At 37.8% G+C, this 23,592-nt stretch overlaps 4 protein-coding genes across 5 annotated transcripts; 3 read left to right on the top strand and 1 right to left on the bottom strand.

The window, feature by feature from the left end:
- Positions 1–859: 859 nt before the first annotated feature.
- Positions 860–5,462, top strand: afg2b (AFG2 AAA ATPase homolog B). 2 transcript variants are annotated; one of them, XM_067495898.1, is made up of 11 exons: positions 860–975; positions 1,631–2,249; positions 2,343–2,528; positions 2,979–3,263; positions 3,350–3,535; positions 3,791–3,949; positions 4,096–4,305; positions 4,396–4,623; positions 4,732–4,866; positions 5,028–5,153; positions 5,257–5,462. In XM_067495898.1, the coding sequence occupies exons 2-11, from the start codon at positions 1,656–1,658 to the stop codon at positions 5,389–5,391; spliced, it is 2,244 nt and encodes a 747-aa protein (XP_067351999.1). In that variant the 5' UTR covers positions 860–975; positions 1,631–1,655; the 3' UTR covers positions 5,392–5,462. The 2 variants fall into 2 exon arrangements, with proteins under 2 accessions (XP_067351999.1, XP_067351997.1); XM_067495896.1 differs by having other exon boundaries at positions 866–1,095.
- Positions 5,463–5,620: 158 nt separating this feature from the next.
- c2h15orf48 (chromosome 2 C15orf48 homolog) lies at positions 5,621–7,487 on the top strand. The gene is made up of 5 exons (XM_067495901.1): positions 5,621–5,759; positions 6,130–6,188; positions 6,305–6,393; positions 6,504–6,564; positions 6,834–7,487. The coding sequence occupies exons 2-5, from the start codon at positions 6,150–6,152 to the stop codon at positions 6,900–6,902; spliced, it is 258 nt and encodes an 85-aa protein (XP_067352002.1). The 5' UTR covers positions 5,621–5,759; positions 6,130–6,149; the 3' UTR covers positions 6,903–7,487.
- A 2,571-nt stretch (positions 7,488–10,058) lies between these two features.
- slc30a4 (solute carrier family 30 member 4) lies at positions 10,059–18,110 on the bottom strand. Its single transcript, XM_067495899.1, has 8 exons — positions 17,970–18,110; positions 17,124–17,656; positions 16,380–16,526; positions 15,118–15,271; positions 14,588–14,798; positions 13,399–13,504; positions 13,169–13,303; positions 10,059–11,232 (listed from the first exon to the last, which is right to left on the bottom strand). The coding sequence occupies exons 1-8, from the start codon at positions 18,014–18,016 to the stop codon at positions 11,078–11,080; spliced, it is 1,488 nt and encodes a 495-aa protein (XP_067352000.1). The 5' UTR covers positions 18,017–18,110; the 3' UTR covers positions 10,059–11,077.
- On the top strand, positions 18,109–22,192 carry bloc1s6 (biogenesis of lysosomal organelles complex-1, subunit 6, pallidin). The gene is made up of 6 exons (XM_067495900.1): positions 18,109–18,268; positions 18,489–18,583; positions 19,610–19,769; positions 20,453–20,540; positions 20,641–20,727; positions 20,834–22,192. Exons 2-6 carry the CDS (start codon positions 18,520–18,522, stop codon positions 20,951–20,953), a joined length of 519 nt encoding a protein of 172 aa, XP_067352001.1. The 5' UTR covers positions 18,109–18,268; positions 18,489–18,519; the 3' UTR covers positions 20,954–22,192.
- Positions 22,193–23,592: the final 1,400 nt, after the last annotated feature.

The following is a 23,592-nucleotide window of genomic DNA, read 5'->3' as shown; positions in this document are numbered from 1 at the left end:
GATGCCAAGGCATGAACACATAGGGCCAAAACTACAAATGAGGACTGTTGTTTGTATAAATTTCAATTTCAAATTACAAGTTGCTTGTGTGTGTGTTTGTGTGTGTGTGTGTGTTTGGTAAAGGGCTCCCTGACCTCCTGGTCCCTGCATCTATGTGATAGGCCCATTTTATAATCCATCCATACCAAGGCTAATAAAGTAAAGTTTAAATAAATATATACAAAGCAAAGTATCTTCGTTATTAAAACTAAAAGACAGCTTAGAATTTGTTCACAAACTGACTCACTGGTCTTTAACATGAATATGAACATCTATTCATCTGGCATTTATATTAACCTTATCTTGTTTAGGGTCGCGGAGGAACATGCAAACGCCACACAGAAAGGCTACAGTCGGACAGGGATGCGAACCCACAACCTATCTATTCTAGTACATGAACAAGTGTCAAATATCCTAATAACTTACCTAAAAATCAAAGTTGTTAAGTGTTTCTGATGCAGATCAAAGGATATTTGCTTAAATAATATTTCTAAACAACTTACAATGTGAAATGTTTAACTATATTAGAAGAGAAGGCTGTTTTATTGTTTTAGATACTAGAATTAATAACTGTATATGTTCATTTGTAAAGCTTTCGAAATTGCAGTGTGTCTCACAACCCTAACACCATACGTGTAAATTGAATATGAATGATTTTATGAATGAAATAAGAAAAGGACAGGTACAGCAGGCTTTTGCTAAAGTTATTATAGTTAAAACTGAGCCATTTGGTATAACATATAGTATTAAACACACAGGTTTTATGAAAGAATTACTTGGGGAACAAATCCGTCTTTCACAGAACAAGTTTTGGTTGGCCATCGGATTTCAACGCCACATGGGTTTTGTAAACATTAGCCGCTTTAGCACTTTCAGCACCGCTAATATTGATATTTTTTACCGCTACTCAGTAGTAGGCTACGATCCCCTTCTCTGGTGTGTAGTTCTGTGATAGTTTTTTTGATCAAAGATGTTTATCACGGCTAGGAATGAACTTATAGCTAACAGCTATTAGCATGTAGCCTAGCTAACATCGCGGCTGCAGGAGAGTTAATGGTATTTACTTTACTGTATGGTTTTGTCTGTTAATTAAATGTTTAAAGCTTAAACCTCACTAATTTACCTTCTGGATTTTGTCTACTGATTAGTGAAATAACGTGATATCCATATATCACGTTGAGACGAGCTGTGAATACATTTCAGATTTATTGTATATTTAGGAATTTCACACAGTTTGGTATTTATGACTGTTTAAAACCCAAAATTATGAATGTTTTTAGATAAAAAAATGAGTTGAAAAAAATCATGTAAATTGACTGTATTATAGTTTTTTCCTTAAATTATCCTGATTGTGTTTGTGCGTTCAAATAGCAAACTGTTTTTTAAAATGTATCACTTGATAATATTTTGCACTTAATTGTGGTATACATTATTAGCATTGAAATTAAATGTGGTGCTTCAAAGAGCCTGATCATCAAAAACGTTTAACAGTACATAAATAATTGTTCTGGACAGTATGGCGGAATCTGTGCTGATCCCAGAGGGTGATAAATTAATATTATTTGCTCATCTTTCTGTATTTTAATTTCAGTGTGGTTGGTGACTGCTGATATACAATGAAGTTGCTGAAGCTTGTGTCAGTGGATCCAGTTGACCGAGGCTCTCAGAGATGCAGACTGGGGCCACAGCTGATGTCTGCTCTGGGTCTGAGTGTCGGCTCCCCACTGCTGGTGCCTGTTCCCATGGGCACCTGCCTGTGCACTGCCTGGCCCCGGCATGACCTGGCAGAGGGTTTCCTACAAGTGGACCTGAAATGTTCTTCCTCTGGTTTGATGTCCCACCCACCTACACACCTGAACCTGGACCCTGGGCAGCTCACACCTGTACCCTGCCTCAAGCTGAATCGTATTAAGATAACTGTGGTAGTTCAGAGTTTTGAGTTTAAGAAACACACACCTTATCGCCTTGTACACGAGCTTGTGAAAGACATGCTGAAAGGTGTATATGTCCATGAAAAGTATGTGGTAAACCTGGAGGATTTTGACACAGAGATTATATATGTTGTTATTGAAAATACCAGTCCAGATTCTGCCTGTGCTGGATTTATTACATCAAAAACTGGTGTGGAGATAGCTGGCATCCAGACGGTCCAACATTACAGGAGTCACCTGCAGGACCAGCACAAAGTGCCGCTGGGGGGACTGGAGGAGGTGTATATTTTACTTTGATAACATTTCTAGTATTACTTATACCGTGTCTATTCTAACAATGTAATACCAAATTGTGTTTGTGCCGTAATTTAGGTGAGTGCCTCCCTGAGAGAGATGCTGGTGCTGCCCTTGCTCTACCCACACACCCTGAGATCTTTGGGTGTTTCGTGCCCCAGAGGTGTGCTTCTGGTGGGACCTCCAGGGGTGGGCAAGACCCTTCTGGTCCGCACAGTTGTGGCGGAGGTGGGAGCCAGCCTAGTGGTGGTCAGAGGGCCAGAGGTAACAAAATATCTTAGTGACAACCCTTCAGTTGTGTTTTAATAACTGATTCATAACAGGCTATAATATATTACCAAGCATCTCTAAGCATTTATATGTTTAAAAACTATTAAATGGACACATTTAAGCAGCTGTATAAGCAGATTAATGAAAATATATTAAAATACAGTTGCGTTAATACAAAATATGTTGTCATGGTAAAGCCAAACATATATTAATGTAGTAATTTTTCCAAATACTAACAAGACAAACTTAGAAAAAAAACAGATTTAATCTAATGTGGCAATTAAACATGAAAGGACAAAAATCGTTTTTCGCTTATGATATGATTTTTTTCATGTTGTTATTATTGGGTTTATTGTTGATAACAATTGATAATGATGAAATAAACAAAATTTCTTTCTTTTTATATCAGAAAAGCAAATTAGAACTACAAAATGACTGTTTCAGGTTGTGGGATCACGGCCGGGTGAGAGTGAGGAGACGTTGCGGGCTGTGTTTGATCGGGCTCGAGCTGCTGCTGAGGAGGGTCCATGTGTACTGTTCTTAGATGAGCTGGATTCTCTGTGTCCGAAGAGAACCGGCTTGTCGGCACCAGAGAACCGCCTAGTTGCTCAGCTTCTTACACTGATGGACGGGATGGATCAGCCTGATCACTTCCTCATTGTGGGAGCCACCAACCAGCCTGACAGCTTAGACGTAGCACTGCGCCGACCTGGAAGGTTTGACAGAGAGGTACAGAGGAGGAAATAGATGACTCAATACTTAATAGTAAATGTAAACACATATTTTAGGTTAAGAATTTTACTTTTGCCCTTCAGGTTATCATCGGAGCTCCCACTTTGCTACAGAGAAAGGACATTTTGTCCGTCTTATGTAAAAGGATGCCTGTGTGTCCCACTGTGGATATGGCAGAGCTTGCACAGAGAACTACAGGCTATGTAGGAGCAGACCTCAGTGCCCTGTGCAGGGAGGCTGCTATGCACGCTCTACGTGAAAAATCAAAGGTAATTACAACTATCAAGCAATGTATCATAAGCAACAATACACAAATGTTTTATTTATTGTACAGAAACATTTAAACTCTCTTCAGACCTATGTACAGTATATATTCACACTGGGCTGCAGTTGCCACGTGTTGTCTCATGTGTCTTGAATGAGTTGTGATCAAATTTCACCGGACATATACATTATTCCTCTAGAATATTGAAGACAGATTTATTTGTGCCTTTTTCTTCTTTATTTGAAATTGGTGTCTGCAGGGTTCAGGAGAACAGGCGGTGGACATGAAGCACTTCCAGGAGGCTCTGAAATTTGTGCGTCCCTCGTGTCTGCGGACTAGCCTGGGCAGGACAGACCCCTCTTTAATTACTTGGGATCAGATAGGAGGCCTGGATGAGGTCAAACTCAAACTAAGACAGGTAAATAAATGGCAGTGTGCTAATTATAACATATGAAATACAGAGTTGTCATTTAAGCTTGTTTACTGGTAAAGAGCTTGAGTGTTTAATGAAAACAATTAGTTTTATTTTCTCTCCATCTGCCCTTGTGTGTGTAAACCTCAAAGAGTATTGAGTGGCCAATGAGACACCCTGAGGCATTTGTTCGTCTGGGTCTGTGTCGTCCTCATGGTGTGCTGCTCTATGGACCTCCAGGATGTGCAAAGACGACACTTGTCAGGGCCGCAGCGACTTCAGCCCACTTTTCTTTCCTCTCTGTGACTGGTGCTGACCTCTACTCTCCCTATGTTGGAGATTCGGAGAAGGCTTTAGCCCAGGTACTTTCTTTTGCTGTGACTGGCTGCTGTGCATGTGCCTTCCTGTCTGTTTTATTCTTAAAACACTTGCCCCTGTCTGTCCACGTGTAGCTCTTTCGCCAGGCACGGGCATGTGCTCCCTGTATCCTGTTCCTTGATGAGATTGACTCTCTGATTGGCTCCCGGTCAAACAGTCAGACACCTAGCAGCGTACAGACACGCCTTCTGTCTGTGCTACTGAATGAGATGGATGGGGTTGGACTAAAAATGCTCGAGAGGAGAGGGACAGAGAAGATCCTTCAGGCAGAAGGAGCAGAGGAAAATCAGACACAGGAACAGGTTAGATGACATGTAAATGTGTCCAGGGCTCTCAGTTGTTGTCCTATCATGTAAAACCCAATATATGCTCAGTAAAACACAACATAAGCTGTTTTTGTTTTGTGAAAGTTGGAATTTCAGGAAGTATGCAACAAAGATGTGATGCTTGTAGCTGCCACAAACAGGCCAGGCTGCTTAGACAGTGCCCTCATCAGACCTGGCAGACTGGACCAACTCATCTATGTTCCACCACCTGACCCACAGGTGAATAAAACCTTCCCTGTAAATAAAAGTGCAGCAGCTGTACACGACAGTTTTCAGCGGTGAATAGAAAAGACTATTTGACTTAGTCATTCTGAGTTTTCATGTCTCTGAGTGTCGTTTAAAAGCACAAACCTTTTGTACGTGTCATTACGTTTGTCTAGTCCCGACTTGCTATCCTGAGGGTGTGCACAAAGTCGATGCCTGTGGGTGCGGATGTGTGTCTGGAGGAGTTAGTTGCAAAGACTGAGCTTTACTCTGGAGCTGACCTGGAAAATCTGTGTAAAGAGGTAATGTGAAGTACACCTGAAGGTCTTCTATTCTTAACATCTGGCTTTTAAATAGGTGACGTAATCCTCTAGGTATTTCATAACACCTGTTTTTGTTTTCCAGGCTGCTTTGTTGGCATTACAAGAGAACATGGAGGCGTCTGCCATCAATCACACATGCTTCCTCCGGTGCCTCAGCAAAATGAGCCCCTCTCTTACTGCCCAACAGATAAACACATATGAAACACTACCCAGATGACACATGAGATAAACATGTCCTGACATTCATAAATTGTTTTGTAGTCAAAAAATAAAATCTGTAAAGCTTGACCTTTGGTGTTTGTTTGCTTTGTTTTTGTTTTTTCAACAACATGTCAGATCTATACAACCCACGGACTTCACTTTCAGTTTTCAAATGCGGCCACAAGAGTGTGCTGCTAACTCAGAAAATGTATTGATTAGAGAAATGGATCTGTTGACAACTGGGACTCCACTGGTGCATTTCTGAGCAGGAAGTGCTGTCTGTCTACGTGCTTTTCACCTCGTACCACCCGTCACCCAGGCTACATCAGCTGGGCTCACAGGATGCTCCACTAAGAGACATCAGGGACTTCTTGAAAACAACAGGTGAGATTCTCCATTTGCAGCTATCTCTACTGCATGATTCAACTTTAATGCACTGTGAATGCTAATGATATCCTAATCTTTATTATTAGCATTATTGTCTACTCTGAATGCTGAAGCATTTTTAAACTTTTATACTTATAAGAATGATGTGAAAAATGACTTTAAAATGACATAATCCATGACATCACAATTACCTTTGAATTTCTTGTCTAAGCCTAACTGGCTTTAAGGGTTTAGCAAAAACTATTCAGCTTTTTCAGCTTTGCTTGGAAAAATCCTTTCAGCCTTGAAGCATTCAGTGTATTTTTCTTCAATGAATGGACTCTTAGCCTAATGGTTAAGTGGAAATTCAAATTGTTTTACTCTTCAGGTATTTGAAATTTTTGAAATATGAGTGGATTTCTGCAACTGTTGAGAAAGAAAAAGGAGGTAAGAAATTTAGATTTTTACATCTAATAAAAGTGATTTAGCACTCTGGATATTGGCTATCCAGCTTATGTAGAACATACATGCAACTAATATTAAGATGTTCATGTTTATTCCAGCTGATCCCCCTGATAGGGTTCATGGCTTTTGCTGCAACAGGAGCCACCTCGGCTTCGCTCTACTTTCTCTTTACTAAAACTGATGTTATGTGAGTCTTAATGCACATTTGATTTCATTTTGATTAAAACGTAATTGTCATCCCTCAGTATGTAATGAATTCTTAATAACAACGTACCATTTTCTGTTTTTTTCATTTAGTTTAAATAAGACCAGTAACCCAGAACCATGGGAAAGACTGGATCCGTCTAAACCCCAAAAGGTAATCTCTTACATTCCTAATATTACCTAGTGTTTTACAGTGTATGGATGTTTGTTAATAGGGTCTCTGATACTTAATGGCTCCTAAATGGAAGCAGCCGCATTCAGTGCGAACCTGCATTTTGCTGAGTCACTTAGGGAGATGTACACGCCCCCGTTATAGACATTCAGATTACCTAAATTGGTGTGGAGTTTACAAGTAGGTCACATAATAACAGTGCTTTGTTTTTTTTTTTTTGTTTTTTGTATTTTCTGTACATCTTGCTGCAGCTCATCACCATCAACCAGCAGTGGAAACCAGTGAAGGAGCTGGAACTGGTGAAGAGCATGACCAAATAAATAGCCAGTCCTTCAAAGTCTGACTACCTGCCCCCCCATCAGTCTAACAGAATCCTTTCTGCACAAACTAGGACACTTTGACACTCAGTGTGCGGAAATGCTTCTGCTCAACTGGTGGGGTTTCACCCTGCTCTGTGGTGGCCCAGCACACGGACATCCAACCACTAACAGATGTCATACTGCAATGAAGTCAAACTGATAAAAAAAGACCATCTTACTCTGGGTTAAAATAATTACAGCAGGATATTTTTATATTTCTAAAAAGTTTATGTGTTTAATTTGACTGGGGTAGTCTTAGTAACCCAGATTATCTAATTGTACTTTAAAATGTACAATAAAATGTGAACATGTTAAATTGAAATACAGTAAATAATGTATGGTACTGTGTCAATAAATTAACATTGTGTTATGTTCAGTTTTCTTCATCAGAGTGTTGCTTTTGTCACTAAAATAGCAATAATCATATTCATGCCTTTAGACCGATTTGTGGTGTAGAGCTAAAAACATCTCCTCCCAGCAACAACACTCCCAAGTGTGTTTGACCTACAAAAGCACTGCTAGTTGGATTTGGAAAAAAAAAAACAACTGCTGCCTTGATTAAATGTAAATATGTGATAAGAGGATAAGGATTTGTAATATTCTGTATTTTTGTAATTGTCAAAAAATTTAATGAAAAGACCAAAACTGTAAAAAAATTAAAAAAGTAAAAAAAAAAAACACAAAAAAACGGTTCATTTTTTGTTTTGCTTTTATTTTCTCTCCCATGTGTGGCACTGGGCCAGCATACACAACACCAGCATCCTGAAACTAAAGCAGCTACATGGAAATTCCAAAACTGTTAAACAAAGGAGTCTTATCATTGTGCTGTGTGATACTATGTTCCTCATTCATTTCCTCACACGTACAGTATGTTCTTACTTGTTCACTGCTACTTTCATAATGGACAATCAAGACTGAGCAGTAAATTGAGATTTTAAATAGATTTGTTTTTTACAATTTGCATCATCAGTGAAGAATTTAGAATGTATGACTAATGCATTATTGCAAAATTGGTGTTTTGCTGACAATGAGAACGATTAATATCGCCAGTTAACTCATGTTTATGTCTAGTTAAAATATGATTGAAGGGACTTTGTTACAGATCACAGACTCTTTCATATAGCAAAAAAACATAATTGTAACTTATAACAGTAATAACAGCTCTCTCCACCTAAACATGCCAATAATGCAGCATGCACAACACCGATAGCATGGAACAGTCACATTTAAATGAAGTGTAGCCATCAATATTGGGTGTCATCAGATGACCCTGACCTGTCCTTATGTGATAAGTCGCACAATGCTCACACGTTCAAACAAGCAATCAGCTAATAAAGATCATATCCTCCAACTAAACTCTCTGCACTTAAAGGTTAATTTATTTATTTATTTTTAAGTTTTGGGGAATTTATTAGATGACATATCTACACAGCAGCTGGTAAAGTTAAACAGAAACATGTCAACAACAACCTTCAGTAAAATGTAGGTAAAAATGTAAAATGTTTTTCACTTTTTGATCAATAAATGTTTAAACAAACCTACTTGAATGCTGTTTGCAAATAAGAAAATGTGAGGTGTGGACAGCTGGGATGGTTGCAATTTCTGGCATCCAAAGTAATGAGCAAATGCCCTCATCTACTCATCTACTTATGTTTATGGCTGCATGTATTCAACACTCCCACATATGTTTCATTCAGTAAGAGGCAATCCTCTTAACATCTATCTTATGTTTTAGAGTGGGAAAACATCTGAATGCCCCCTACAGTATCTGACTGTAGCCCTTGTCTGTCATAAACAACTTGGATGGTTCTCCAATGAATTATTGAATATTTCACAAAGGGTGAGGTAAGAGAAGGATGGGCATAGCTATCGTTTCCTGGTCTGTTGTTTTATCAGGTTGCAATTTTCAAACCATTCTGTTTCATTTAAATTCATGTTGGAATGTATGCAAATGTCAAAAAGACTATCCCACATTTAAAACATTTGCTTCCTCTTTTCCACCTGTTCGTGGATATGTGTCATTTGTCTATTAACTGATGTGATAGACACTCCCCTATCATAAAAGGTACTGTAGACAAGTACTAGCATGCATGATGGCTGGAAGTCATGTAAATACTTTAAAGGCAGACAGGTGCATGTTGCAATTATGAGTTAATTTTACCCATCTGTGTGCAACTGAAAGGCTTTTTTTTTTGCAAACAAGAACAAGAGGAAGTTGTTTAATGTTTGCGCTGTTGGAGTTTGTGTACGTGACTGGGTCGTGAACATGATAATACCACAGACCATGTGACTAGTGAGTGAGGCAGGTATTGCTTGAAGCACAGGAAAAGTTAGAGATGAAATTTCCCATGTCTCACCATGATTTGCATTATATTTTTATCAATTGTTTTTAAGTACATTTATAGTGACTCTTTCTTTTATTTGTCCTGGTTTAACTTGTTTAGCTACAATTAATTATTAAGGAATAATAAAGAGTTAAAGCATCTTTCTCTTTCTTTACCCCACATATAAAGCAGAGAAAATGTGTCCAACAGCTAAGAATTACAACTGTTGTAAAAGCATATTTATCTTATATGTTTCTATTAAAAATGAAACTAACTGACATTTTCTTTTCAGGCTCATTTAAGCTCACAGACACTGAAATTGGTCAGGCTCTTCCCTAGAGGAAGGCAGGGCAGTCATGTGATTACTGTAAACTGGTTCTGTCCAGAGAAACACTCCCCTCTTGCTTGGAAACTGAGACACTCCCAGTTAATACATGTCGTCAATAAAAAAAGCCACAATATGCAAGTAAATAGTCATAATTTTGAGTTTTATCAAGTGGAAAAACAAGGTCTTTGGACAGAAATGTGTTTCACACTTCCTTTCATTCACTGTGAGCATCATCTTCTAAAATGTAAAATAAAACAAAGAATTATAAAGTAGGTTGATGTCATCATAACAATTCCTCAGGTACCAGCTATACTGTTGCACCATCTAGTGTTGCACCAGTATTCTTAATAAAAAACATTGAGAGAATTTGATTTAATAGCATTTTTAGAATACTAATACCCATCTTGAGGGATCACGTTATTTCCTTAATTTAATTTGTTTAGAGAAATTACACTGAGATACTCAAAAGATTAAATACTTTATTAGAAACAAAAACAGTTATTCAGTTCCTGATTCGCCTTCAGAAGCATTACCTCAAATGTACTAGGGTTTCCAATAAACTCTCATACAATTGAGAAAACACTAGAAACAGCATTATTGGCAAATTTCAACTCACACCGTTCTCGCTCACATCATCTCAGCTCCAAAACACTGAAAATTTCACAAACCTGTCTGCAATAATTTAATGTCAATAAATGACATTTAAAAAAAATGTGAAACCATACTGGAGGTCACTCTACGCACTGTAGCAAATTATTCAGTAAGTGAACTTTATTGATTGTCAGTTACCTGCTCAGCACAGTTAATTCAAACACATGCCAGATTAAATTATCAGTGTCAACATATTTTCAGTGTTGGTCATTACAGCCGATACAGACTACTTTAAGAATGTTATCATCTTAAAAATTCGGCTGAATAATATAAAGGATGAAGTGCAGTTGATCACATGTAATATCTACTAAAGGGACACAATGATAAAGGTTTTATGCCTCATTTATAGTGAGGAGTAAAGTTGACATGAGGTACCTTTAATTTAGTGACATCCTTAGCAAATAATAAAGTATTATTCCTCACACTTACGTAGTAACAAAAAGTACCATTTTCAACTGATGACAAAATATCAGTTGTAATAATTCAAACTGTATAATAAAAAAAGTCATCTGTTGGAATAGGCTTTTACTGGTGAATTGAGAGTGAGTATTTTTCATTCTTCTGATCTAAAGCACTTTACCTGCACACTCCCAACACTTAAGTGTAAGAGTCTAAGTTCCCTGGAAGGTGATCCTTGAATTAGATTTCTGTTTTTGTTCCACTAACTGTCCCTTGGGTCCAGTCTTTTTTCACTTATATACTTTATAGTGGGGTTCCTGCCATGGCACTCAGCTGTGACAGCACTGCAACATCCAGGGCATTTGTTATGTTATTCTCTGTGCAATGGCTCCGTTAAATGCACTGTGGAAGTCAAATTAATTCCCAGCCTCACTTCAGGCGCTGGGTGTCTGGCACTGGGCACAAATGTGTACTGGCCTCGGTCTGTATGTCTGGACCTGCACTGTGCACCTGGTGAGACTATAGGTGTGAAGTAGTAGGTGGCGGGCTTTTGCCTGGACATCCTCCCAGTTGTTGGCACTAGAGGGCGCTGTGAACAGAAAAAAAGCATTTAAAATTAAATATCATTCTAAACTAATAAATAGAACACCTCTGTGGATAAGGGAACATGTCCGGTGTTTGTCAATACTGTTCATTATGAGGAAGCAACTTTGAACAGGTGCAGTGGAAAAATGGAATGGGGAATTCAATATTTTATGTTTAACACTATGTAAATGTACTGTATGATCTTTGTCAAAATAGTGGTTGCCTCATTTATGACCGATCAGGTCCTGTCCAACAGGGTAGTTTAAATTATGGTTTATATTATATCTATAATTCATCTGGTACTTTATAGTGGCTCACTAGCTTTTGGCACTATGAAATTGTGTTAAAAGTGTTAACATTCATTAGAGTGTTGCTTTTGTTTATTTATGCTTTTTAAGCATAAATTAAAAGGTCATGATCTATAAATACGTTTCATTAATCTCTAATGTCAGTCTCAATTCGGTGAGTACGTTCTGTGACTTTTTAAATCTTTAAACACCAATTGCACAACACCAATCAGGAGGCACAGGAACAGCTAACAGACTAAACAGTTATTATTTACACAGATGTCAACATCTGCAGTTCTAAGTTGCAGCCACCGTGTTTCCTGCAGGTTGAGCCACCTTGGTGCCAGTCCTGAACCCAGATAAAAATGGGAAGGGCATCCGGCGTAAATAAAAACTCGTGTCAAATCAATGTGTGGAGCCTGTTCTGCTGTGGTGACCCCTGAAGGGACAAGCCAAAAGCCGCTGATCTATGTGACGTGACAATAATAAAACAGCTCCCTCTTGTGGAGAAACTGCTAAACCATTTTCATGAAACGTCTCAGATCTTATGGGTAAGAGACTCAGCATAGGACTAGCATACCCTATGCCATACATGTATGTTTTCACAGTGCTTTGGGTAAAAAGTTTACCACCCAGTATTTTTATTTTATGATGCAAAGGCCTGAATTTTTGTCACTGGTTTAAATGCACAGTAATCTGCGTTTTTGGTTTTTTTTTTTACGAGCATAGAAGGTGCAAAGATGCAAGGTGAGGGATACAAAACATTACTCAAATCTCTCAAAGGATGAAAAACAAACACACTGTGTGGTCTTATGAAATGATAAATTTTGAGCCTTGAGCCTTGAAGTCTTGAGCCAGACCGCAACATTTACAACATTTGCTCCATTTGGCAGAACAAGTCAGCATATCATCCCTACTGTGAAGCCTGATGGTGGTAGCATCACTAAAACAAAGATTAAAGTCAAATGTAAACAAATCCCACAGCAGATCTTGCTAGAATGGAATAAAGACCCAAGACAAACATTTTCTGTTGACAGTTGACTGACATTTCAAATCAACACTAGAATCCGAATCTAAACAGAAGTGGCCAAGCCAAAAGCAGCTCAAATGGACACAAATTATTCAGATAAACTGTGGAAAAAGTTGGAGATGTTTGTGGATGAGCAAGATCCAACTCACTTGATTATGAGAATATCTTAAACAAGAGAGAAGTCAAACTCCACACAAACTAAGCCAACAAAGACTTGCTCAAGAACACTTCAAGCTGTAATCACTGTGACTGGTAGTTTATCTAGTGGACTTGGTTGTTTGAGTAAATTATCGTGCAATTTTACATTTTATGTGGGGGAAAAAAATTTACATTTTGGCCATTCTGAATTATGGTAAAAATCCCAATTATTCAAATGTCTGAATTCTCTCTGTATGTATAAAATATTATGTAACACATTTAGAGTGTTTATGAATATTTCATTATTAAAGTCAGTAATTATTGACTGATGAAAAACATACTAATTTGGTAGGTGTGTAACCAAAGATAAAGTAACATCCAATATCGGTAACTACTTTTTAGTCTGAATGTAAAATGTGGATTTTACTTTTATTTTTGAAAATTATTTTGTTTTTTGCCGAAGTCATTCTCCTACTACTACTCACTGAGCTGGAGATGTACGAGTGCTGCCGTCTTGTCAGCTGTCAATGCCCAGACATTTAGCTCATCAACTGATTGAACATCTTCTAGCTTCAGAAGGTCCTCTTTAATACGCTGAGTATCCAGGTGCCTGGGAACTCCTGACGGGAAGATCAAAACACCCCGAAAATGTACTCATGCTAAACTTGTAACACTGAACATCAAAATCTGACCGGACTCTAGAGCCAAGACTTACCCTCCAGCACAATAACTATGGTGTCTCTTAGAATGCGGAATGTGGTAAAGAGAACCAGAGCGGAGAAGATGTAAGTGCAAATGGGATCTGCCAACTTGAGCTCCGGCTGTGAAGACACAGGGTTTGATCAGGTCAGCAAAAATAAAAGTGTGACCCATGTCTTAAAACATATTAATATCATTAATGCATGTGTCTAGCAATCTTGGTAAATAATCTAATAGAAGTACATAATTGAAAAACAAATCACTGCATAATACAACATATTGTTAGCAAGTGTTAATTTTTTGGTGGAAACTGTAAACAATGGGGACGTTTTGTGTTTTATAAATGCAACTTATTGCATATTTAATCTTCTTATACTCTGAGTAAGAAATGGGGGATCAACTAAGTCAATACTTTGCACAGGCTCTTATGTGGTTGCTGAGCATTCTTTACCCATGTTCTTTACCCTGTCTTATCCAAGACATGGTTCTCTAGACACAATATAAATGTGTAGAATTATGAATCTGGTGGGTGCAAATTGTTCTTTTACACATAATGCAGTTTTAAATAATTGTCATGTTTATTTTTATCGGCCCAAAAATTCTAACTTATTTCCCTATTGTCTCTTAAGACATTTCTTGGAATGAACCATATATTTTTGTACTACATATATGCAAAACAGAGAACATCAGTTGTTACACTTCCAACATTTATAAATGCTAGGCAAGCACAGCATTGAGATTTTTCTTTAGGGGTTAGCAGGTGCACATGCATCTGCACAAACATTTGAGCATAAATAAAACATCTATTATTAATAGATAATAAATGTTGAGTGGGGTTTAAATGCTACAGCCATCCCCCGTTTAAATGGAGCAATTCCATTCTTAAAAATAAACTCAACCAAACTAACTAGACTAACCCCTGCAAATACTAACAAACCACAAGAAGCTACAGGAAGCTTTAAAGAAGTTACTAGGAAATAGCAAACCTGTAAAACATTTCATTACAAAACAACTGTATTCATATTAATATGAATCCTTATATTAATTAATTTCCTTAATGAATATTAATTAAGGAAAGTCTATGTAGTCTACTGAAAGAAATGTTTCATTATATTAGCTAGAAAAGATTATTTCCTACACAAAGATTCCAGGAATATCATCAAAAGTACGGTATGTAAATGTAAATTGGTAAAAAGTCAAGGCACCTTGAAGCGGACAATGTAGGCAGCTATGAGCACCCCGACACTCTGAAGGAGGTCTCCCAGTGCATGGATGAAGGCAGCCCTGACAGCCAGGCTACCATGGGGCCTCTGATCATGGCTTGACCCAGCTGACTGTGACCCTACTGCAGGGCCGTGAGAGTGACCATGGCCATGAGAGTGGAGATGACCACCTTGGTTTAACAGAAAACCCATTCTAAGGAAAAAAGGGATTTATTTTAAGCCTTGACATGTTATTCATTTGTCAAAGGTCACATGATGGTTAGACTGACTAAGAAAGAGTGAGTTTTCAACTATTCACCTAAAACTGTGGTGAAACATTACACACTCTGGATCAGCAACTTACTGCACTTGTAAAACTGCAAGTTATAGTTACACTTTTACTGGAGAGTTAAACTTTTACTGACACTCTCCACTCACTGGCATACATTCAGTGTTGCCATGTTACTGCACCTCAGTTTGGAAAAGCCTCATGGTTATTTCCGAACATACATTTACATTAATGCTTGACTTACATGAGGTTAACAGCCACACCCACAGCTGCAGTGATGAGCATGACATCTCCATCTATGCCGAAGTCCTGGTGTACTGTCCTCTGAACCGCCTCATAAAGCAGTATGGTTGTCAGAATGTAGATGAGCATCACACTAAGCACTGCTGATATCACCTCTATGCCAGGAAGATAACATCCATTGTAAATAGAAAGAACAATAATCAGACAGAAAGCATGTGTCTTTTTAAGTGGGAGTACAACTTACAGATTATTCAAATGATTGGAAAATTGGAAAAAAAAAACAAAAACCTTTCTGCTCTCTTGCACTTGTATCTCGTGAACTGTGAACACTTTTCGGATAGGACTTTGCTTTGATGTTTTCTCCTTGACTTAGATTTTTGCTTGCCTTGTACCTCACTTGTAAGTCGCTTTGGATAAAAGCGTCTGCTAAATGACTAAATGTAAATGTAAATGTAAATGGAAAAGTGCTATAAGCACAGCCCATTAACTATTTTAGCCCCTAATTAAAACAAAAACAAACATTTAGGCTATGCTCAGGACCAAGCAATATGGGTTACAATAATATGAATAACACCAGTCTGATGAAAATAAAAGTTGAAAATATAACAAAGTCGAAACAAGTTCACATATGAACTGATGAGATATAACATGACAGCAATAAACATATCATTGATATACAATCACGTAAGCAAACAGTTGCTTGGCGATTATAGTACATAGCAACACTATCATTCACTTGGATACATATTTCTGATCACCTGACAGAAGAATATCCACTCTGTTTTGTCTTTGCTAAAGCATGTAAAACAAATGAAAAGAAAAATTAAAATAGTTGGTCAAATTGTTTTAGAGACTCTGTTCAGGAGGCTGTAGTCTGTCATGCCATTGAAACCTACTGCATAAGGCTGACAGGTACTTCTATTATTTTATCCACCCCCCTAATATTAACAAAGCTAGGCTACATAACAGAAATGACTGTATGTCTGTATAATGCAAAACAGCAACAACAGTAGCACAGCCTGCCAAATGACCATACAGTTCTTAACACTTCTGTAAAACAGCTTAACACACATTGAATTTTATTATTTATACATTGATCTAAATAAAATGGCACAACTATCAATAACTTCCATCTCTATTTATAAATACATTCAAGATAGCTGTAATGTCATCGGGCTTGGACACTGCTGAACAAACACTTTGAACTGTGACAAAGAGGATGTGAAAATAAGAAGCTTGATTCTACGGAAATTGGAGACGTACCGAGGCGATGCAGTCCAAAAGAGAATTTCTTGGTTGGTGGCTTGGTGGAGAGCCAGAGGGCCAGCATAGAAAACAAAATGCCCACAACGTCGGCTAACATGTGCACAGCATCAGTCATAATGGCTAAGCTGTTTGACACATAACCACCTGAAAAGACAAGCCAAAGTGAAAAATAAAAATTGTGTGCAATGTTGTGTGCGTGAAGATAGAATACAAGTTTAGATGGGTGTGGCTTCATCCTGGCATACATGATAGTATCATATAAGAACTATCAGTATGTGAACTATCAGATGGATCCATGGGTACTATAAATGTTCTTTTGTATTTTGGTAAATGTATGTGTTAATTTGGAAAATAAACTACAACACAGTATTGATCAAATCATATTAATGATACGATGTGTGAATATTTGTTCGTTTTTTATTTTAGATTGAGCATACATTTTTTTGAATATTTGAATGTGCGTGAGACAATGCAAGTTTTTACATGTTAAAACTTTCTAATAAATCATTCGTTAACTTAATGACCTAGCCCCAAAATATACTGTATAGTAATAAGCTTAGGCTTTCTGGGACCCATGGAGCCCAAGGTGTCTGGGAAGTTCTTTACTTAGAAATCCAGACCAGCAATTTGCATGCTGAGAAACTTTGGTAGACAGTTTAACTTTTTATGATCACAATTAATGTTCAGCAGGTTAGTGATGATGTGATTATGTAGTATCTCAATCACTCTGTACCCGCTTACCTATAATTTCCCCCGTCATAAAAAAGAAATACAGCAAAGCTGCTATGGCCAGCCTCTTCATCACCCTCTTGTGCTTGACACTCTCCCTCTTCTTGGTACAGTTGTCACAGGGATCCATGTTCCACCCGGGGCTGCTCAGATTGGAGTCGAGCAGGGAGTCATCATCATCGTCCGCAGTCACCACCATGGTGTTCACCGCCACTCCGTTGGATGGTGCCCCGGCAGAGTAATCCGACATGTCTCCGGACACCACCACTTTGAGCTTGTTGAATTTGGGAGTCTCATCCTCCACTAGCTCGTCAGATAAGTCGAAGTTCGCCGTGTCGCTCAGGTCCCAGTCGGTCGGCTCTCTTCTGAAGGCAGACCGCATCTTGGAAAAGAGGTTCCCACCCGACATCTTTAATACATAGGCCAGCCCAGGTGTACACAAATGAGCTCTTGATGTAGGTAACTTTCCTCCGAGGTAATCATTCACATCTACGTTATGTTGTGGAGTCCGACTGCAATCTCGTATTTCCACTCCATTTTTGCATCTGGGGGAATAAGAAAGTGATACCAAAAAACAAAAACCCAACAAATTTTTTTTTTTTTTTCAGATTCAGAGCTATTTACAAAGACATCAAAAAGCACTCTTGCCATTATCCAGTTGGTGACTTGATTTATTAGACTCACTGAGTCACTCACATTCTATCATAGGCTGATAAACTTTGAGTTCAGTAAAGAACACCCGTGGCTAAACAGTAACCAGCTAGCTCATAAAGGTTAGCTATCTTGTCATGTCAATATGCGACAGATACACCACTTTGTAGTGTGCTGCTGTTGTTAGAAGATATAAACGGCACCTACCCATAGATGTATTTCAATGTTTGTATAAAGTTGGTTTGTCTTATCATTTAAAAACTACCATAGTGATACTGCTGTAAATATCACAGCATCTCATCACCACATCCGCATTCTGAGTAACTAGCATGTTGCGTTTCACCCGAATTCACGTGACGACGCACGATCACACGTGATGACGCACGGGTCACATGAGGTTTGTGCGGACGTAGCATCGACTCTAAAATCTTGTATTTGTTCTGCCTTTTGTCAACAAGTCTGTGCTCCTCACGTCTGCAAGTGCTGCTAAATAGACTTGCAAACAGGTAAGATGTTGTTGGCCGAGGCGTGTATCCGGTTGGTAACTTCGTGCTGCAGTTACACATTATCGTGAAGCAGCTCGCCAGGCTAGCTCAACACTTCCTCAGTATTTAAAATGTTCAATGTTGTGATACGCTGTCTTCCCAGAGTAGTCTTTCAGCTGATAATATCCATCTGATAAAAACGTGAGATGCATCTCTTTAATATCATGACGCCTCTTTTCAGATTATAAAGGCAATCAGTAGGGTCTTTGCAGATGGAGGTAGGAGGTATGGAAGATGAAGGACCTTCGTCTCAGAGTGAGCGTCAACATAGTGAAGGTGTGTATGACCAACCCGCGCTCTACTGTCTGCACCAGCCTGGCTTGCAATGATCAGGCCACTTGCACTTAACTATATGTGTCATTTAAATCCACGTGTAGCCTCAACAAGACTATACAGCAGCTCCTGTTCTTCGTTTTTCAATGTAGAATCATCAAAATTGCCACAGTTCTTCTGTACATTCAGACTGTCTCATTATCACCTGTCTCTTCATGTAATCACCATGCCTGAAACCGAAGTTAAAATAAACCTGAAGTCTGTAGTAAGCTTGCCCAGACACAAATATAATATTACATTACACTTTTCACAAGCCTAATTTATGTATAATGGATAAACTCACTTTTATGAGTAAACTCAGCAGCTCTCCCTGCTAACATTTATACTGAGATTTAAAATACCCAGTACAGGCAATGACGAAAGTCAAATCAGTTGTAGGGACAAAGCAGATGGGCAATGAGAACAGCCAATGCATTATAGAGAGGTATAAATATTTTTTATGCAACATTGCAGCATAATTCATAGGATCACTATTGTAACAGTAAATAATAATCTTCCAATGGTGTTTCCTGGCACAGGATTCTTTAAGGATTAACCAGTCACTGCAGCAAATTAGACAATAGCATCAATACCAGATGATATATGATGCAAGATTAGAAAAGAATTAGGATGACACTGTTTAAGATATGTAATTAATAGGCAACATGTTACTTCAAGTATGTCCGTGGAAAAAGAATATACAGGGGAAAATGTCTAGGGTTGCCTGATAATTACACCAACATTGTCAAGTGAGTGTCTTGGGAACAGTTAAGATAACATTAATTGACTGCATTTATATAAAAAATCAATTCAAAACCATGGAATCTTACATTGTACTCTAAATGTTTGAATAAATAGATGTTGACTAATGACTAATATTGTCATGAAAGCACTGAAGATGAAAAATAATTGATTCAGTTATACACAGGACTTTAGTGATGCAATGCTTAATGCTTTGTACTTTCACATACTTGCTTACATATTTGACAGATCACCAGCTGGCACATCAGGAGCTGTTGCATCTGGAGAGCGTAACCCCCACAGAGAATGTGTTTGTGGATAAAAAAGTTGTAGACAAACTCACAGAGGGATTACTTTCTCACTACCTTCCAGATCTACAGAACTCTAAACAGGCACTTCAAGAGCTCACGTGAGTATTTACGATTTGTGCAAGTGATACATACACAGACATTAACACAAAGTAAATTAGAAGATGGCTTAGGTAATGATGTGTTAGGCAAAAATGCATGTTACAGCCATGTATTTTCTGGTAATGTAGTATTTATAAGCCATATAGAACAAATACTACAACTACAACTTCACAAATAATGTATGCACATTTTACTGGGACACCTCCTTCCCGTGCTTGAATAATATGTGTATTAGGTTTTTAACCTGTTGATTCTGAAAGATGTCATGGCAATAATGGATAGTTTTGGTCAATTTTCTGAATTATTATACATATAACTGATGTGAACAAAATACACTGTACAAAATAATGACAATTATGAGCTTTTGGGGCAAAATGTGGTTGTTCATATGCGTTTGAAGGAAGAAATATGCCACCCAGTGGAGGGGTATTTCTGGCGATGTGTTTTTAAACATTTTTGAACTGTAACAGAGGTTAATGCACAGGCAAACGAGCTAAACCAGACTGTAAGCAGAGCGAGACGGAACAGGATTTTAGAAGACTGACCATCTGTAATACTTTTGTCCACAATAATAATTGTGGACGATACGATTTAAAGGTCACTGAAATGATTTTCTAAATATTCAGTAATATGCCATTAAGGCTGAATGAACTGCTATTTGTCATATTTATTCGTATTTTAGACAAAATCAGCTGATATTGTTAGACACACTGGACCAAGAAGTCACCAAGTTCAGAGAATGTAACGCCTTACTAGACCTCAATTCATTGGTAAGTTTAGACTGAATTCTAATCTGCCATATAAATTCATTGTTAGTTTTGTGTAAATCGGACAGTGGAAATGATTTTTGATCCAGTTTCTTATTTGTAGTTTACAGAGGCGAAAGTTTATCACAATAAACTAGTGAACATAAGGAAGGAAATGATTCTGCTCCATGAAAAAACAACTAAGCTGAAGGTATTTCCCACCTTATGGAGATTTAACGTGAATGTTTTTGTAACATCAGGAATAATTACACAGTGCTCTAATGTCTGAAAAAATGTTACACCTTGTTTCCCTTCAGAAAAGAGCCTTGAAGCTGCAGCAACAAAAGCAGAAGGAGGCACTGGAAAAGGAGCAGCAGCGTGAGAAGGAGCTCGAGAGAGAACGGCAGCTCACCGCCAAACCTGCTAAAAGAACGTAGGATCCTCAGGATTCATCTGCTGTATTAAAGGATTGTAGAGGTGGTTTGCATGTTTTAGCCTATTTATTACAGATCAATTATACATCACATTACAGCTGATCAAGTTTTTTAACAGCCAAACAGCAAATATGTAATTAATCTTAGATCCCTAGGTCTGAGATCCAACATTGCAGACAAGAATTTTTAGATTTTTTTTTTCTGAGAACTGGGTGGTTTCCACTAATTTTGCACGATGTTAACATGTTATTAGAAACTTTTATTGTAGTTTAACTTAAGGCATTACCATTTGACAATAATTGGAAATAATTTGCTCTGAATTATTGCACAAAAAAATACCACAGTTTAGACGATAAAAGTAGGCACAAGCATTTTACAATGCTTTAATGTTTATCTCACACCGGTTTCATGTCCCATCAGGTGTGAAGTACAGAACATTTGAACTGTAGTGTTTAAAGTTAACTCCAGGTTTACCACCTTTTAGTCACTGTATTACTTTTAGTATGGCCTCTGTGATGCCTTGGAAGAAATGCTATCAAGTTGTTGAAATAGAACTTAAATTGCCTTATTTGTGGTTCCTCTCTGTTTCCAAAAGTATTATTGAAAAATGTCTTCATTTGTATGAGGATACCAATCTTTATACCCACTCTGCTATAGGTAGAAAGTTGTGGTTGTAGACTGTAATATTATTTGGACAGAGGTTCACTTAATAGGCAGTATATGTAATTGTTAGTAAACGGGCTAAACAGTCTTTATGACTCTTTATTTCTGAAATTGCCAAGGTCACAACAAACCAAAGACATTGACAGAATTATCAAATGCTGTACGTTCCTCATCAACCTCTGATGACACAAACTCAAGCATTTTCCTGAGAACATGACAAACACAAAACCATTTTAGCCATCAGAAGATGATCAAGAGGAGAATCAGTGCATTTGCTGTCCATTGCCGAAGTGTTAATATATGATATATAATACAATATTGATAATGATAATATAATGTTCTTTCCTGTCCTGTTGTGTTGAATGTTACAAAACAGGTATGTTGTTTCAAATCCAATAGGCCTTCACTAAATTTTAGTGACTGTATTTCTGGGGTCCAGATAATATCAAAATGGATGATAATATGTACCAAATCCATCCACAACATCTGTAAGTTTGACCGTTAAACTTCTCTATGCACTACTTAAAACTGGATCTCCACTGTTTCTAATAAAAGCAACACAAACTGTTTTTTACTGAATTGAATTATTTTAATGTGCTATTTGTCAGGGTTACATGCAGTAAAAATATATTGTAAAACGAATCCTCAAAGCATCTCCTTAAAGGGCCATTTCACCATTTTTCAACTTGCTTTAGGCTTTAGGGTGCAAATGCACATTTATGCTTTTAAACTTCCTTCTGTCTGACTTCCCTATATTAAAATATTTCTCTGCTTCTAGCTGAAAAATTCTTTCCATCAATAGGAGTTCAGATAATGCCATCTAAAGGAGTTCTCAAAAAGCAGATTGAGCATGAATACAAACTCCATATTGTGAGCAACAACAAGATGACATAATCTAAACTGAAGGTTTCTCTGCTTGATGTCATGGAGGCATTTTTAGCTAGAAGTAGAGAGATATTTTGATAGAGGGAAGTCAGTCGGAAGTTTAATGGCATTTATGTACATGTGCTACCCAAAAAGAAGCAAGTTCAAATTCAGTGAAGGCATCGTTTAACATCTTTTCTGCTCTATGTGAACTCAGTTGAGCATGTTAGTCCACCAGGTGTCAGCAGAAACCAGGTAATTTCAGCAGAACTTGCTCCATAGAAGGCCAGGTTTCAGCAGATTTGTGTTTGTTTCAACATCTCACCTGCTGCCATAAATTACATTTTTGTCTTCCATGCACTGCACACAGTTTAGAATGTAAACTAGTACTTCACATTTTATTCTGTTGTTTTACTGTATATTAGTTACCTTAGATGCCAGGTGAATAGTCGCCTGCAAAAGGGAGAGAAGCACCAGGACTGAACTAAATTTTCTGACCTTTGTCCTCATTGGTTTACAATTAAGCTACGACATTTCTCTCATAAACCTTAAATTGTCACAGAATTGGTAAACACCAGAGAGATGTTTCCAACAAACACTATCTCTTTTCACCAACATTTCAGACATCATTGTCACATACCAGGCATATAAACAGGAGTTTGTTGACAGAAAAGTAGGTTGCATTCCTCTGTATCCCAACACAGTCATGTGTCTGTCCTAACTCCCTTCAATTCACATAAAACTCTAATTTTATACTTACTACTGCAGCAGGAAACATAGACAAAACCAACAAGGCCTGGTCCACCCCCACCCAGTACTTCTTGAAGCGGAAACTGCACCACAGTGTGGCCATGGATGGGGTCCAGACTCAGTAGTTTTCCCTAGACTTTAGGTGTAATGTGACTTATTTTCTTAGTGTGTTTAATTCTGTGGCTCCAAATATGAATACCCTTTCCAAAACTCACTACTGTTGTGTTTTATTTTTCTGAAACTGGGTCAGTATACTGCAAAAACCCAAAAGAGGAATGCGGTTGGTTGCTTTATATATAAATGCAGATAGGAGAGATGTGATATTTTTCTATGATGATAATGAGCTGATACAGTTTTGTGAATGT

The sequence above is a fragment of the Channa argus genome, chromosome 2, assembly GCF_033026475.1.
Source record: "Channa argus isolate prfri chromosome 2, Channa argus male v1.0, whole genome shotgun sequence".
Taxonomy (NCBI): Eukaryota; Metazoa; Chordata; class Actinopteri; order Anabantiformes; family Channidae; genus Channa; species Channa argus.
This window is presented reverse-complemented; position numbering and strand designations above follow the sequence as displayed.

What these genes read in the sequence shown, in the direction of transcription:
- c2h15orf48 (XM_067495901.1), top strand. Translation starts at nt 6,150, where the DNA reads ATGAGTGGATTTCTGCAACTGTTGAGAAAGAAAAAGGAG. An exon ending in TGTTGAGAAAGAAAAAGGAG is followed by an intron (nt 6,189 to 6,304) that starts GTAAGAAATTTA and finishes TGTTTATTCCAG; the next exon opens with CTGATCCCCCTGATAGGGTT. An exon ending in ATCCGTCTAAACCCCAAAAG is followed by an intron (nt 6,565 to 6,833) that starts GTAATCTCTTAC and finishes ATCTTGCTGCAG; the next exon opens with CTCATCACCATCAACCAGCA.
- slc30a4 (XM_067495899.1), bottom strand. Translation starts at nt 18,016, where the DNA reads ATGATAAGACAAACCAACTTTATACAAACATTGAAATACATCTATGG. An exon ending in ACATTGAAATACATCTATGG is followed by an intron (nt 17,657 to 17,969) that starts GTAGGTGCCGTT and finishes TTATTCCCCCAG; the next exon opens with ATGCAAAAATGGAGTGGAAA. An exon ending in CCTACATTGTCCGCTTCAAG is followed by an intron (nt 13,505 to 14,587) that starts GTGCCTTGACTT and finishes GTGTCTTCACAG; the next exon opens with CCGGAGCTCAAGTTGGCAGA.
- afg2b (XM_067495898.1), top strand. Translation starts at nt 1,656, where the DNA reads ATGAAGTTGCTGAAGCTTGTGTCAGTGGATCCAGTTGACCGAGGCTCT. An exon ending in CGGAGAAGGCTTTAGCCCAG is followed by an intron (nt 4,306 to 4,395) that starts GTACTTTCTTTT and finishes GTCCACGTGTAG; the next exon opens with CTCTTTCGCCAGGCACGGGC. An exon ending in AAAATCAGACACAGGAACAG is followed by an intron (nt 4,624 to 4,731) that starts GTTAGATGACAT and finishes GTTTTGTGAAAG; the next exon opens with TTGGAATTTCAGGAAGTATG.
- bloc1s6 (XM_067495900.1), top strand. Translation starts at nt 18,520, where the DNA reads ATGGAGGTAGGAGGTATGGAAGATGAAGGACCTTCGTCTCAGAGTGAG. An exon ending in TGAGCGTCAACATAGTGAAG is followed by an intron (nt 18,584 to 19,609) that starts GTGTGTATGACC and finishes CATATTTGACAG; the next exon opens with ATCACCAGCTGGCACATCAG. An exon ending in AAAAAACAACTAAGCTGAAG is followed by an intron (nt 20,728 to 20,833) that starts GTATTTCCCACC and finishes GTTTCCCTTCAG; the next exon opens with AAAAGAGCCTTGAAGCTGCA.